The sequence below is a fragment of the Pseudonaja textilis genome, chromosome 13, assembly GCF_049901715.1.
Source record: "Pseudonaja textilis isolate UNSWEBS1 chromosome 13, rPseTex1.2, whole genome shotgun sequence".
In the NCBI taxonomy this organism is placed as follows: domain Eukaryota; kingdom Metazoa; phylum Chordata; class Lepidosauria; order Squamata; family Elapidae; genus Pseudonaja; species Pseudonaja textilis.
Window position 1 is genome coordinate 5,937,367 of NC_142002.1, and position 16,520 is coordinate 5,953,886.

General features: G+C 41.4%; 1 protein-coding gene across 1 annotated transcript in view; it reads left to right on the top strand.

Annotated features, from left to right (window-relative positions):
* The window catches only part of SLCO3A1 (solute carrier organic anion transporter family member 3A1), a 139,222-nt gene that overhangs the window by 102,588 nt on the left and 20,114 nt on the right, over positions 1 to 16,520 (top strand). The window contains exons 3-4 of the mRNA XM_026709304.2: positions 5,491 to 5,589; positions 13,984 to 14,250. Of these exons, the coding sequence (XP_026565089.2) occupies positions 5,491 to 5,589; positions 13,984 to 14,250 (366 nt within the window). The remainder of the gene's footprint in view (positions 1 to 5,490; positions 5,590 to 13,983; positions 14,251 to 16,520) is intronic.

Below are 16,520 nucleotides of genomic sequence, written 5' to 3' on the forward strand. Positions count from 1 at the left end.
TACAAGAAACTCCCCAAAGAAATTTGGCTCCCGGAATTGCCCACCAGCATCCTGAGAGCCGAGCTGAACCCAACAACCAGTAGGAATTAAATTATAAACAGTTAAAATTATCCAGTCTGGAGCCTTATAGCTAGGAAGGTGAATCAATCATGAGGCATTTGTACCGGGATGCATGTTTGCTAATTAAAATAACACCTGGTCTCCCTCGGTTTCATCCTATATATTCCACTTTTGGTATCATCCAGATGCTTAGTTAATTAGCTTTAACGAAGATCAAATGGCCTCCTTGAGGTTCCATTTCATTTCTTGGAGTTCTGGCTATTGATCTCTTTGTTCCTCCAGATTCCCAGCAGGAAGGAAGGCCGCTGGTCTCTTTGTGTCCGTTTGTTTGTTTTGAAGTCTATAACTCAAGGCCCGCATTGTGGTCCGTATCTCTGAGTCACGGTGTTAAAAAGCTCCTGGGGTTTGTTTGATCCACAGTTTGTTTTACCCATTCTTTATAGCGTTTATTTCCTGCTCTGGTGACTTCCATATGGCAGAGCAAAACAAACACACTCCATTCACTTCCCCTGTAAACCACCTGGCCTCTCCATCATCACTCGGCCAAAAGCCTGCTTTCTGGGGGTGGGACACATACAGGCACTCCTCTGCTCACAGTAGAATAAATACCTTATATTGCCAGGGTTGAAATTTTGAAACAACTTGGTCTGATCTAAGCTTAATACACAAAAGTGTCTGCTACAAAGTGTTACCTGTCAACAACCACAATAACACACGGGCGAACAATACATACAAACTCAAAGTAAACCACTCCAAACTTGATTGTAGAAAATACGACTTCAGCAACAGAGTGGTCAATGCTTGGAACTCACAATCTGACTCTGTTGTTACATCCTCAAACAAACCCCCAAAACTTTAACCTTAAACTGTCTACCATGGACCTCACCCTAGTCCTAAGAGGCCTATAAGGAGGTGTGCATAAACGCACCCGCGTGCTTACTGTCCCTATCCTAATGTTCCCATTTATTCATACTCACTTATTATGTATATACTTCTATTTGTTTATACTTATATGTTTATATGTGTCAGGCGAAAGAACTTTTCCCATTCACTCAACTAGAATGCACTTCTGAAAACGTATCCAAACGTATCACAAAGGAATTCTTTATTGAGATGAGACAATTCATGTAGGAGTTCAAAGCAGCGTCTGAGGCCTCTCAGGCATACAGGGATACATAAGGGAGTTTAGAACCCCTCCCCTTATCTCCATGTGTATTTAGTGAAACAAAAGCCAGTATGTTAATTCCTCCCCACCCCTCTTGTAAGGAACTATCTTTTTCAGTTTCCCAGGGCATACCTAATTTCCCCCCACCCCCTTTTCAGAACGAACTATTCGAGAGATTCCCAAAATACAATCTCACTGTGGAATTTTTATGACCTTCTTATCTCCTGGTTGTGCCTCTCAGAGGTGATAGTTCTGGCCATCTGGCTTTTCTCCCTCCATCGTATCATGTGTGGGTTATACAAATTCAATATAAGATTAAATATATTCAGGTTACTTCAAGAAATGATTTCTTTATCAGTCTCCCCCACCCATTTTCTTCTTTCACTGAAGAAATGACAGATACACGGATCTGACATCACGTTATGTTCATACTTGTTTTCTCATACATGCTTGACAAACAAAATACATAAATAAATATTGTCAACAATGATAGCGTAAGATATCCCCATTTTGAACTGATAGCGGTAAAGCTGAAAGTTTACTCTACTCTCTGGCCATCTGAAAAGTCAGATCCAACTTGGAACCAAACCAAACCAAACCAAACACAACAATTCTGGGCTTTGCATCCTATTTTTTTTTTGTCCTTAATTTTTTAAATTCCCTTTTTTCCCCCTCCGGATTTATCAACCAGAGAACCGGACAGTGAAACGTTCTGACTATCTTTTGACTTTTCAGACCAAGATTATATAGTTTATGGTACAATTTCTGACCTGCAACCATTGCTGTTACCTCTGAATGTTCGCAGGAGAGTTGTGTAGGGGACGAATGAGCATCGTGATATCACGATGTGAGCTTCACATTTTCTGCACTTGTGTCTCGATTTACAGACATGTAAGTGACAGAATTTGCAGGATGACCCTGGTTTGGTCATTTCGATAAGATAGATAGATAGATAGATAGATAGATAGATAGATAGATAGATAGATAGATAGATAGATAGATAGATAGATAGATGATAGGTAAAATTTTTATTGGCGAAGTGTGATTGGACACCCAAGGAATTTGTCTTGGTGCAAATGCTCTCAGTGTACATAAAAGAAAAGATACATTCATCAAGAGTCAAGAATCATCAGGTACAACACTTAATTATAGTCATAGGGTACAATAAGCAATCAAATCATATTAGGAAACAGTCAATAAAAATTGTTAGGATACAAGCGACAAAGTTACAGTCATACAGTCATAAGTGGGAGGAGATGGGTGAAAGAAAAGATGGGAGGGTCAATAGTAATAGTAATAGTAATGCACACTTAGTAATAGTTGGACAATGTTGAGGGAATTATTTGTTTAGCAGAGTGATTGTGTTTGGGGAAAAATTGTCCTTGTGTCTAGTTGTTCTGCTGTGCAGTGCTCCATAGCTTTTTGAAAGAAGGAGTTGAAACAGTTTATGTCCAGGATGTGAGGGGTCTGTAGATATTTTCACAGCCCTCTTTTTGACCCGTGCAGTATACAGGTCCTCAACTGAAGGCAGGTGGGTAGTAATTGTTTTTTCTGCAGTCCTAATTATCCCCTGAAGTCTGTGTCTGTCCTGTTGGGTTGCAGAACCAAACCAGACAGTTATAGAGGTGCAGATGACAGACTCAATAATTCCTCTGTAGAACTGGGTCAGCAGCTCCTTGGGCAGTTTGAGCTTTCTGAGTTGGCGCAGAAAGAACATTCTTTGTTGTGCTTTTTTGGTGACGTTTTTGATGTTAGGTGTCCATTTTAGGTCTTGTGATATGATAGAACCTAGAAATTTGAAGGTCTCAACTGTTGACACTGTGTATATTCTCCTTCGTTAGTCAGTAATTTGTCACAGTCTTTTAAGAAAGCTGCCTTCTCAAGTCCAACCCCAGTCCTTTTTCCCCCAGTGTTATCAATCATGAATGGATTGTCAGGGGATTTCCAGAACTTCAGGCTGGGTGCTTGTCCATTTTACCTGGAATTTCAAAATGGAGCCTGGGAAAATATACTTTGGGGTTGTGGCTCCCACCCATAGTCGTCTTCTTTTCAATCTTTCTCTTTTTCTTTCTCTTCTTTTGCTTTAGCATCCTCTAGTGGTAGGATCTTAGATAGGAGGAAAAAAGGCTTGAAACATTCCTTCATAGGAATATCCAACAATTAGTCCAATTTTGCACTAGGTTTATTTAACACATTAATTTCCCTCAAATGGAGCCTCTCCAGGCACCTTGCAATCTGATCTTCTCTTACCTGATTGGATTCAAACCCCAAGTCTGAAAAATGTCCGTTATACAAATAGTACTTGACTTACACCAGCAATTGGGACCAGAGTTTTCATTTCCGAGCAAGGCTTAGTGGGTTGCACCCAATTTTATCAGCTTTTATGCCATAGTTGTTAAGGAAAACCCTGCAGTTAAGTAAGGATCATACTTGTTCAGTAAATCCGATCTCTCCGATTGACTTTTGTTTGTTGGAAACTTTCTGTGAAGGTCACAAATATTGACCACATGCCGGTTGCTAAGTCTCAGATTTTGAACATGTGACCATGAGGATGCTGGGACAATCATAAGTACTAGGAATAGTGTTACGTCACTTGTTTCAGTGCCACTGTAGCTTTGAATGATCACTGAACAAAGGGGTTATAAGTTGAGGTCTATCTGTGCACCATTTTACAAAGTAAACATTCTCCATCTTCCCCGTCTTTTCATTTTTACTAATACTGTTGCTGGAGGGAGATTTCTGAACAAATTTGCATTGTTTTGTCTGGTTAACTTAGTAAACCGCTTTTCATGAGTTGGGTGGTCATATCAATTGGATGGATGGATGGATGAAGAAAAAAAAGAGAGAGAGAGAGAGAGAAAGAAAAAGAAAGAAAGAAAGAAAGAAAGAAAGAAAGAAAGAAAGAAAGAGAAAGAAAGAAAAAGAAAATGGATGGATAGATGGATGGATAGTTTGATAGATGGTTGATAGATGAATAGCTAAATGAGAGAGATTGATTGCCAGGAAGTAGTGGTGCACTGGCTGGAATGCCATATTGCAGGTTGACTCTGCCAACTGCCAGCAGTTCAATTCTGACCACCTCAAGGTTGATTCAGAGTTTTGTCCTTCCAAGGTAGGTAAAATGAGGACCCGGATTGTTGGGAACAATATGCTGACTCTTAGAGAGGACTGTAAAAGCACTATAAAGCAACATATAAGTCTAAGTGCTATTGATAAACAAACAAACAAGCAAACAAATAAACAAACAAATAAAATCGTTCCTATGCATGGTGAGTGAACGGGTTCATTCATGCTTCTGTTGCTTTGGTTCATTAATCAAAACTTTTGTAAGCTACCAGGGATAAAATGAATGGGATGAGCTGTGATTCAAGGGATTGAAAGAAAGCTCTTCCAGGATTAAAGTCATGCTTTTCTCTTAAGAATGCAACAAGTCATAAATGCTGGTCTTTGTTTTTGCTGGTAAACTGCCTCTGAACATGGAGGATCTATATTCTGAATCTTAGCTCTGGAAAGAACGATCAAGTCTTGTCATATAAGAAAATGCATCCATCATCTATCAAGCAAGAGGCATCACAGGGGCTGGGTGGCTTGGCATAATTTGTGTAGCTACCTTCTAATTAGGATTTTAACTAATCTGCTGGGAGCCTCCGACAATTAATATTGATGAGACCAGAAGAAAGAAATGGGAGGGGGGTGGATCAAAACTAAATTTGATTTAATTTCACAGTAATTTGAATTTAATTAACATGTCTCAGTATGGTCATCCTCTGTGTATTTAAGAGTGTTCTCTTTCCATCGCATTAAAAATTATAACTTGGTTGCAATTGGGGTGGGGGTCTGCATTTGAGCATTTCTGTGAGCAGGGTAGAAGGGAGGAAATGGGGAATTCTTAAGTTGTTCATCTCCGCAATAACTTGAAAACAAATGCTCTGTTGGAAGGAGTGAGTGGTGACTCAAAATTATTTACAAAATTAATATATCAGAAAGACAGGTTAGAATTCTACTGTGGGACACTTGGTGCTCTCTGAACTTGGTTGTTGTTGGTGAGAAATCTGTCTAACGGAGAGCTTACTCAAATAGAAAAGAATGTTTTATATCAAGACAGTCGATTGGAAAAGCAGCTTTGGGACAACCATGACCGAGATGATTGAAAATGTCCATAGACCTTCAATTTTATGAATTCCACACTCTCCAGCACGAAGTTTCCCATCGACACCAGACATTTTACTGTGATCTTCACTGTGCTATTTTCTGTTTCTTTGCAGGGATCCTGTTTACAATGCTAGTGTTTGGACCGGCCTGTGGATTTATCCTGGGATCTTTGTGCACCAAAATTTATGTGGATGCTGTCTTCATTGACACAAGTAGGTAACTTTTCCCCACCGGGGTTTGCACATTAGAATAAGAACATTCTTTTAACAACAGGCCATGAAGCGTCAGAAGAGAAAGAAGGAAGAAAACCTGTGTCTTTTGAAAGATTTTGGGTGAAGCCAGATGTTACGCCTGCTGTCTGGCTTGTTTGAGTTTTATTTGTTCCTAGGGGAATACTTAGCTAATCTTAAGTGATCTTGAAAAAAGTTGATCAGGGCTAATAAGGTGGAAAATAATCAGGAAATATGTTCAATTGGGAAGTTGAACATCAAGCCACTGCTCTAGTGTAGACAATAGAAATTCCAAGAAGGTTTTTTAATTGTACTTATATTTGCTGCAAAGGAATTCACAAGCTCCTTCCTTCTGTTTCTTTTTCTTCTTTCTTTCTGCACTTCTGCTTTTTTCCCTTTCTTATTCCTTTCTTTCTTTACTGCCTTTACTATTTAACAACTTTTAAACAGGCTGCTCAGATTTAGGCAGTGGTGTGATTCAGATTTTTTTTACTACTGGTTCTGTGGGCATGGCTTGGTGGGCATGGCAGGGGAAAGATACTGCAAAATCTCTATTCCCTCCCCGCTCCAGGGGGAAGGTTACTGTAAAATCCCATTCCCTCCCCACACCACTAACCTGCTTACCAGCTCCTTTCTCCTGTACAGGGCAACAAAAGAAGACCCAGCCAATCACCTGGAACTCAGGAGACCGAGAATAGATGGGATTGGTGGGGCCAGTCAGAGGTGGTATTTGTTGGTTCTCCAAACTTCTCAAAATTTCTGCTACTGGTTCTCCAGAACTGGTCAGAACCTGCTGAATACCCACCTCTGGTTAAAGGGCTACTGAAAGAATATATGATTCCATGAAAGGAGATCAGAAACTCAAGAGATCATGGATGCAGAATTCAGTTTTCTGACCACTTTTTGCAATACCAAGAAAGTTTTGGGGATGAAAAAATAGTCCAGTTAACGTCAAGCACCAGAAATCAGGAGCCAGATTTAGGTCCTAAATGATATGAGGTTATTTCGTGCTACCATTAAACAAGAATCTGATCTACTAAAGGTGAAGGCTGATTGATGGAAGCTAATGGGTCAAGAGAGGGCTGCTTGACCCCTCCCTCGGGTTCAGCCTGATCATCTACAGATTAACAGAGTTGGAAGGGACCTTATAAGTCATCTAGTCCAACCCCACACCCAAGCAAAAGACCCTACACCTTTTCTGACAAATGGCAGTCCAGTCTCTTCTTGAAAGCTTCCAGTGCTGAAGTTTCCACAATTTCAGAAGACAACTTCTGTTCCATTGGTTGATTGCTCTCACTGTCAGAAAATTTCTCCTTATTTCTAGGTTGAATCTCTCCTTGATCAGTTTCCATCCATTGTTCCTTGTCTGGCCTTCGGGTGCCTTGGAAAATAGCTTGACCCCTTCCTCTCTGTGGAAGCCCCTCAAATATTGGAACACTGCTATCCTGTCTCCCCTGGTCCTTCTCTTCACTAGACTAACCATGCCAAGTTCCCGCAATCATTCATCGTAGATTTTATCCTCTGGTCCCCTCATCATCTTGGTTGCTCCTCTCTGTACTCTTCTCTAGAGTCTCAACATCTTTTTATAGTGTGGTGACCAAAACTGGATGTAGTACTCTTGGTGTAATCTTACTAAGGCTTTATAAAGTAGTAAGTACACTTTATTTTGATTGTATCCCTCTGTTAATGCCGCTTAGCATTGCATTGGCTTTCCATCTCTTATAGCAAAGTCTATATTAGTGGAACAAGATCAATGAAAGGTGCAGGGAGCTTAAGTAATCTTAGCCCCTTCCCATGTGGAATCAAGTGTATGTAGTGGGTTAATTTAGGCACAATGAAAATGGCTTGTGAAAGCACACTGAACTTCTAATTAATGGAATGGGGCGCCTTCATCTCTTGACTGCGTAAAACTTGCCGCATTGTGATCATCTTATATTGTTTAACTTTGGCTCCAGCTTTTCTCAATTGCTTTTAAATGTCATTTATCCAACAAAATAAACTGCTTTGTTTCCCATCCGGGAACCAGTGATGCAGCCACAAATCGTTTGCCAGGTTAGACAAGCAGATCTCTTATGATGGATCACTGCGGGTTTCTTTTGACCCACTGAGGAAGCCGTATAGTATAATCTTTTCCCAACTGTAGTTTTCCTGGCACTTTGGCACCTCATTGGTAGTCAGCATCCACCTTGAAGTTTCCAGAGAGATCTCTCATCTTTGTGTAACCTCAGTCAAGGGAGTCTTTTTGCAGTCTGGGATTCCTAAAATCCAGGTTCCATCCAAGATGGTGGGATAAAAAATATGGATTAGGGTAGCTGAGAGTCAGATTACTTTAATGCAGTAATTCTGGGAGATGAAGTCTGCAAATGCTGGCAAGGGAATTCCAGGAGTTGAAATTCACACATCTTGAAGTTGTTAAGGCTATCAAACACCGTTCTGACATACCATATTCCCAAATGACAAACTTTAGATGATACAAAGAACGGTTGCGGGAACTGGGATGTCTAGTTTAATGAAAGAAGGTCTAGGGGTGACATGATAGCAGGGTTCCAATATTTAAAGGGCTGCTACCAAGAAGAGAAGGTCAACCTATCCTCTAAAAGCCCAGAAGGCAGGACAAGAAGCAATGGATGGAAATTAATCAAGGAGAGAAGCAACCTGGAGAAGAAATGTCCTGAGAGTTAGAACATTTAAACAGTAGAACGCCTTGTCTCCAGAAGTCGTGGGTGCTCCAATACTGGAGGTTTTTAAGAAGAGATTGGACAACAATTTGTTTGAAATGTTAATAGGGTATCCTGCTTGACTAGGGGGTTGGACTAGAAGACCTCTGAGGTCCCTCCCAACTCTGCTATTCAGTTAGGGCAGTCCTTAGAGGGCTACAATTCCCTTTAGCTCTCCCAAGATTTCAAAAGAGTATCTTTTCAAGCCAACCTGTAGATGCCAAGAATTAAAAGAGCTTAATCTCTTGCATGCAGAGCTGAGGCAATTCATTCTTCCTTATCCCCCGTGCCTTCCTTAGCAGCTAGCAGTAAAAAGCCACCCAGTTTTCAATGTGACATCAGCAGGTAAAACTATGTTTTCCACTGTTGCTCCTTGGTTTTCGTTTCCCCTCAAAGAACAGAATGGCAAGACGAACATGAATATAAAAATGCAGGATTCAAGTAATGTACAGAAAGTCTTCCACTTACAACAGTTCCTTCAGTGACCTTTTCAAAGTTACAATGGCGCTGAAACAAGTGACTTATGACCATTTTTCATACTTATGACCGTTGCAGCATCCCCAACGCTCACTTGATCAAAATTCAGACGCTTGGCCACTGGTTCATACTTACGATGGTTATTGTATCCCAAAGTCACACGATTTCCCTCTTTTGCAACCTTCTGGCAAAAGCAGAGTCAATGGGGAAGGCAGATTCGCTTAACAACTGGGTTACTAACTTATCAATTGCAGGGATTCATTGAACAACGGTGGCAAGAAAGGTTGTAAAATGTTTAAAAGTGAAACTCACTTTTAAAAATGTTTCACTTAACAACAGAAATTTGGGGCTCAATTATCGTCATTAAGACAAGGACTACCTGTAGAAAGATTATCTCTGGAAAACATTAGGATTACATCCACTCTGTTTTTTTTTCCCACAAGGGGGCAGATTTTTCCAGGCTGATCCAGCATTTGTTTATTTTTTTCCCCCTCCTGGATTTTAATAGAAGTAAAAGTATAAGAGAACACGGTAGATTAACTTTTAAAGAGAGGATCTCGTTCAGGTTTTCACGTCTTTTTTCATTTGGACTATGATCATATCCTGTACCCTGTTAGCAAAATTGACTGCGTATTTCCTGAACTGATCATGTGATCCAGTGGTGGAATTCAAATTTTTTTACTACCAGTTCTGTGGGTGTGGCTTGGTGGGCGTGGCTTGGTGGGCATGGCAGTGGAAGGTTACTGCAAAATCCCCATTCCCTCCCCACTCCACTAACCTGCTTTCCAGCTCCGTTCTCCTGTGCAGGGCAACAAAAGAAAACCCAGCCAATCAGCTGGGACTCGGGACGAGGCGGAGAATAGATGTAGGCGGGGCCAGTCAGAGGCGGGATTTCCCAGTTCTCCAAACTACTCAAAATTTCTGCTACCGGTTCTCCAGAACTGGTCAGAACCTGTTGAATACCACTCTGATGGCATCAGAGTTGCATGGTTATTCCAGAAAGAGTTGCAGGCAAAAAAAAAAAAAAAAAAAGGCTTTCAGGCTGTACACACACAGGTGTGAGTTAGTGAGGCATTATATTCTGTAATCAGTTAAAAGCAATATAACAAAATTGGTACTTTCTTGTCCTAGTTGAAAAAGAACCTGAAATTCTCCGCAATGAAAGTGGCACACAAGCCAGATGTTAGCATTTGACTTGCCTATCAAACCATCAATCATGCCATCCAAATGCATTTGTATCGGGGTAAAAACCTTTTACATCCAAAATGAAGGTTTTGAAAAGACTCTTCCTTATCAAGGGTGCTTGTCAGGATTCCCAAAATTTCTTTACCCTGCGGTAAGCAAGGAAATCAATATTTGTGGCTGGAGTGAGCAATAGATCACATAATCACATCCAGTTATTAAATGCTGAAATTGATTAGGCTAGATTTGTCAGAAGCATGCCAGTTGATTGGCAGGCAACATCTCCTGCCTTTTAAATGCAATTTCACAGCACCTAAATTGTAAAAAAAAAAGTAATAAATGTCCAAGCACGCAGACTTGAAAAAAAAAAAATAGAAAAAGGGTGGGTATAGTTGCTATAGATGGTGCATTTGCCATTCTTATTCATTTGTACTCAGATTCAAGAGCTGTAGTGGTTTGTTTGGGCTTCCTTCTAAAAATCCTAAGACCTGCATCCAATGTGGATTTGCTTTTTGTTTTATTAAATAATTTTGCAATATTTTCTCTATGTGATCACTAGGAGGCACAATATGACCATTTTCATTCTGGTGGGATTTATTAGGCATACTTCTGATACTCTATAGGAGACCTAACATATGAAGCTACCTATTCCTGATTCCAGAGAGGGAGGGAGGGTCAGAGAGGGAGGGAGGGAGAGAGATGATATATCATGAACATGCCCATTGTAAAATTATGTTTGGCAATCAGAGATACGTTCTACATAAACTTTATATTTCTATTTTCAGTTTCATTCAGTTTTAAGCACCTGTTATGTTTTTGCTTTGCTCTGCAAACGTAATATATGTTCCCTGGTGTTCTGTTCCTTTTGCTTTTTTTCCCTGTTACTATTTTAAAAGCAATAAACATAAATCATTGGTATTATAATTCCAATAAGACCATGAGTGTCTTAGCTGGATTTGCAAAGCACACTTGGGCTAGGAGAAATAAGGTAAGTGTTTTTGGATTCTGGTTCTTTAGGAACCTGTCATTATCTTAATGTGTTGTGAGCCAGCTCATCACCTTAGGCCACAACATGATATAGTGTGTTGTGCAAAGCCAGCTACTTAGGTGGAGAAGCCACAAAGACCACCGTTTTGGGGAAACAATTAGGTTGCAGGCACAAGAGAGCCATAACAGTCACTGACAAAGAGATCAGAAGCTAACACTTAGGGATCACCCAAAATAGCAATTTGCTGCTAATATCAATAGTAATTATCTCTAAAGCCCCTGAGGACAGGACAAGAAGTAAAAGATGGAAGCTTAGTAAAAAGGAAAAAATTCCTATCCATGAGAACAATTTGTTAACGGCTTTTGCCTCCAGAAATTGGGAGTGCTCCATCACTGGAGGGTTTGACGAATGAATTGGACAACCGTATATCTAGAATGGTATACGGTTTCCTTCGGAGGGTTGGACTAGAAGACCTCCAAGGGCCCCTTCCAACTCTGTTATGTAATAACGTAATCCTACAGTGTGGGATTCTGGCCTTGCAGGCCTGCAGATCTTTAAAGTGTCTTGGAATGTTTAATATGAGGGAAGAGTCTTAGAACAAAATATAGGATTACCCTTTAGTTAAAGGGTAATCCTTTTATCTGTATTTTGTTTTAATTAACCAGAAAGACAAATGAAATGAAACCTAGTTTCTGTCTTAATCCAACCTCACCCTCTCCCTCTCCCTCCCTCCTTCCCCCCCTCCCTTCCTCTCTCTCTCTCTTGAATTATACTCTAGATCAGGGGTGTCCAGTCTTGGCAACTTTAAGACTTGTGGACTTCAACTCCCAGAATTCCTCAGCCAGCATAGCAGCTGGACCAATCTTAGCTGACTGTACCTTCCTCTTGTAGTTATCTCAATTTTCCCCATATCTTTGTCCCTCTCTGCCTCTTTCTATACACCTAGGTATAGCTTTGCTGGCTGAAGAATTCTGGGAGTTGAAGTCCACAAGTCTTAAAGTTGCCAAGGTTGGACACCCCTGATCTAGATGGTTCCCCCCCCCGCCACAGAATTGCTCACTTCTCCTCATTTAGGCTGCTCCTAGCTTTCCATCTGTCAATGCCATCAGTAGAAGATATGGGCTGCCCTTCCATCAGATCTGTGACAATTCTCCATGGCTAACTCACCACAGGACAACTCGTTGCGGGACAAGAGTTACACTAATATCAAAGAATTAGAATTCTTTATTGGCCAAGTGCAATTGGACACACAAGGAATTTGTCTTTGGTGCATAAGCTCTCGTTGTACATAAAAGCTATAAGTGATAAATCATGATCATGGTCATCATAAAAATACATACATCATAAATCATACGATACAACACTTAGTGATAGTCATAGGATACTAAATAAGCAATCAACATAAATCATACTAGGAAACTAAAGAAAATAATATAAATCGTTAAGATACAAGCAACAAAGTTGTAGTCATAAGTAGAAAAGGAGATAAGTAATAGAAAAGATGAGAAGAATATTAATACAGTCTTACTAAATAGTTTGACAGTGTAATATCAAAGGAATTGTGGAATAGTATAATTAAAGAAAGGATGCAAAATAAGGGACAGAATGAAATTTGAATGGCAAAAATTAAAATCATTTTTATTTGTTTAAATACTTTAAAACAAATGTTAAATTGTCCCGCAGTGAGTTGACCATGGTGAGTTGGCACAGCATGTAGCCTGAGGCAAGTTGTCTCATTCCCTCTTCCATCTTTCCACCTACGTGTATAGAAAGAGGCAGAGATGGACAAAGATATGGGGAAAATTGAGATAACTACAAGAGGAAGGTACAGTCAGCTAAGATTAGTCCAGCTGGTATGCTGGCTGGAGAATTATGGGAGTTGAAGTCCACAAGTCTTAAAGTTACCAGGTTTGGAGACCTCTGGCCTGGATGATTGAGTCCTCATTGACTGGTCAACTAAGAGCGCGTGCAAATTCCAAAAGCAATTTCAAAAATAAATTTGTTGCTGGAAGCACTCCTGTGAAGAAAATCCAAGCCACCTGCCGGCTAAATATCATACTTTCCTCCTCCTTTCTATGGATTCTCAGCGGTGGTTGTTTTCAAAACACCTGAAATACGGCTCTTAAAGCAAAACGTATAGCAGCAACACAGTGCCAAACAGCCTCATTATTTTTAAACATGGTAATGTAAATTGCAGCATTTTAAAAAAATAATAATTTCCGTGCTGTGGCCCAGCACATGTTTTATTATTTCTTCTCCTCTTGTGCACCTGTGCAAAAGAAAACTGCATACAGTGGAGGAAATAACAGAGTTGGAAGGGACCGTGGCAGTCTCCTAGTCCAATGGTCGCCAACCAGCGGGCCAGGGACCACTGGTGGTCCACGAGAAAATTCTGAGGCCCACAGAGAAATGTCGCCCCCAAAGCACACCCCCAAAAGCAATTAATCCAGGCTGCACAGGCATACAAGGCTGTGTAAACCTTACCTTGAATAGAGCCACGTGAGCTGGAACTGGAAGGTAAGACCAACGGCAAGGGAGGGAAATCCACCCCAGGATGGCTTGCTGATGTTGATGGGAAAGTCGGTCCCATATTCCAGAGCTGCAGTAGTCACAGGACTGGCCCTTTGGTCATCCATGAGCAGCTCCTCCAGTCCATAGCAGGCCGGTGTACCCAGGTGGAGGAGCAGCTGCTCCGGGATGACCAGAGGGCCAGTCCTGTGACTACTGCAACTCTGAAATATGAGACCGACTTTCCCACCAACATCAGCAAGCCACCTTCAGTCAAAGTTCATATTAGTGGTCTGTGAGATTTAAAATTATGAGTTTGGTGGTCCCTGACGTCCAAAAGGTTGGTGACCCCTATTCTAGTCCAACCCCCTTCTCAAGCAGCAAACCCTGTGCTATTTCAAACGAAGAGTTGTCCAATCTCTTCTTAGTCAACTAGGGCTTTCCTATTACATGCTGATATCCTTGTCTACCCAAGTAAAGGCCCCATCTCTTTGTTCTTTGCAGGCAAGCTGGACATCACCCCTGATGACCCTCGGTGGATTGGCGCATGGTGGGCTGGCTTCTTGCTCTGCGGTGCCTTACTTTTCTTCTCGTCTCTCCCAATGTTTGGATTCCCACAGTCCCTGACCCGCCAGCCGGAGCACATAGCAGAGGTAGAGGAAGCCATGTTGCCAGAAGGGGACTATGAAAGGCCAAAGCCAAGCAATGGGATTCTCCCACCGCACTCCATGGAAGCGAACGATGATCCATCTTGCTTCCAGCAGCTGAGAGGTGACGCACTTCCTTCATAGCGCAGGTGGCTTCTGCGGGAGCCAACAAGGTTAATGACTAGCTAGATTCATTACCTGATGCAGACCTTAGATTGCCTTGCACGTCTTGACTTCTTTCCCTCAAATAGTTATTCTACCAACCATTGGATGGGAGGGAAATAATTACAGCCTTGTGCATTAGTCCTGAGCACTGAAAGGAAAACTGAATTAACACTTGAGCTGGTTCACCTTCTTGGGTTGACCTTGGATTGACCCAGCAAGCAGGTTTTCCATTTGTTCTCATGGAAACCTTTGATCCCTTGTAAGTAGAACATTTGTTTCTAGGATCAAATAGTCCGTTGCGTCTTGCTCTCATCCGGTGATGGGGTACCATGCCAATTTAAAGGTCACAGTGACAAAAAGTGTGGTTGCTCCAGAGTCAAATGGCTTCTTTTTAGAACCAGTCACAAAAATTATTTTGCATCTGAGCACATAGGTGTTATGAACTACCAGTAATCCTTGATTTGCAACAGTTCATTCAGTGACCTGTGAGGACCCAAGGTGTGGCACAAAGGCAACACAGCCAGAGAATAAGAATGAGTCCCTTTATTAGCTCCAACTTTGTCCCCAATGCCCGGTTACCTTCTGGTCTGGAGAAAAACTCTCCCACGAACCTGCACCAGCCTTTGGCTGCAGATATGCCAGTCCAAACATTGTAAATGGAAAACTTTAAACTACAAATCCAACAAGGCAAAATAAGGTAATGAAGTAACAAGGCAGTAAATCAAAGCAGTTGGGAGGATGCCAGGAACTCAGATAACCGCAGCCAAACACAAGATAAACTCAATGTTTTTTCCTGGCAACTGCCTCTCCCATCTGCCTCTCCTTTAAACTCCCTCCCCAGATGTGCCTTGTAAAGGGAATCAGGGCCCTTTCCTCCCTTGTAAGCCATACAACCCATGTTGCTCTCTTCTCCATTCTTCCTCCACAGCCAACAGAGTCACTCTCCCGCTCCCTGGTGGCTGTTTGTCTTCCTCCTTGGATTTAGACTCCAATGGGGGCACAACATGATGGTTTGAAATTACCGTGGCGTGAAAAAAGTGACTTCTGATTGTTTTTTCACACTTATGACCGTTGTATCATTCCCGGGGTCACGGGCTCAAAATTCAGACACTTGGCAACTGACTCATTATTTATGACAGTTGCAATGTACATGTGACACCCCCCCACCTCCCTTTTGTGAGTCAAAAGTCAATGGGGAAGCCAGATTCATTTAACAACCATGTTACCACGTTAACGCCTGTAGGGATTTACCAAACAATTACGGCAAGGAAGGCGGTAAAATGGAGCAAAACTCACTTAGCAACAGGATTTGGGAGTACAAAGTGGACATAAGTTGAGGACTGCCTGTACAAGAGGTGGAGAGAATGAGAGAGTGATAAGGAAAGTCCAAGCAATCACATTCCATGGAACCAAGCTCCAAACGGAAGGGATCTCGGGCCTTTTACTCTGTCTTGAATGGTTGGAGGCAAGACCTGGTTGGTATTGCTAAAACGCTATTCTTATCTACCTACGAACATATAATTTAATGTAAAGTGTTCTTCTTTTACTCTCCACTTAGTATGGCAGATTTATATCCCAGCTAATTTTAAATAAGCAGTCCAGAAATAAAATTGTCTTTCCACTGAAAAAAGAAAAACCAGACAGCCATGGAATTTCCTGGAAGTGAAAATCTAAAGTTGATTCCTAACAAAATCCACATTAAAGTTATTTTCCATCCCTCATCCAGCCACAGTTTTAATTTCTCATTGTGCCTCCTTGAAACATTTCTTTGAGACCCAACGGGGAAGTTACACCAGAGGTGGCATTCAGCAGGTTCTAACCAGTTCTGGAGAACCGGTAGTGGAAATTTTGAGTAGTTTGGAGAACCGGAAAATACCACCTCTGACTGGAGATTTTACAGTATCCTTTCCCGGCCGTACCCACCAAACCACCCCACAGAATCGTTAGTAAAAAAAATTTGAATCCCACCACTGAGTTACACAGCTATGTAGGCTTCACCTACAACCTGCAGAGCTGCTAGTCCTCACCAAATGGCACTTACTCAGAACACCAGAAGAGAAAGATTCTGTAGTTCAATGGGCTTGAATGAATTGAATTGAATTCTTTATTGTCATTGTACATATATACACAGTATACATACAACAAAATTCACATAACACCCAGAGACCAGACTCAACATGCACACACACATGACAATCCCCAAACACCTCCCAACCCACCAAAATCCCC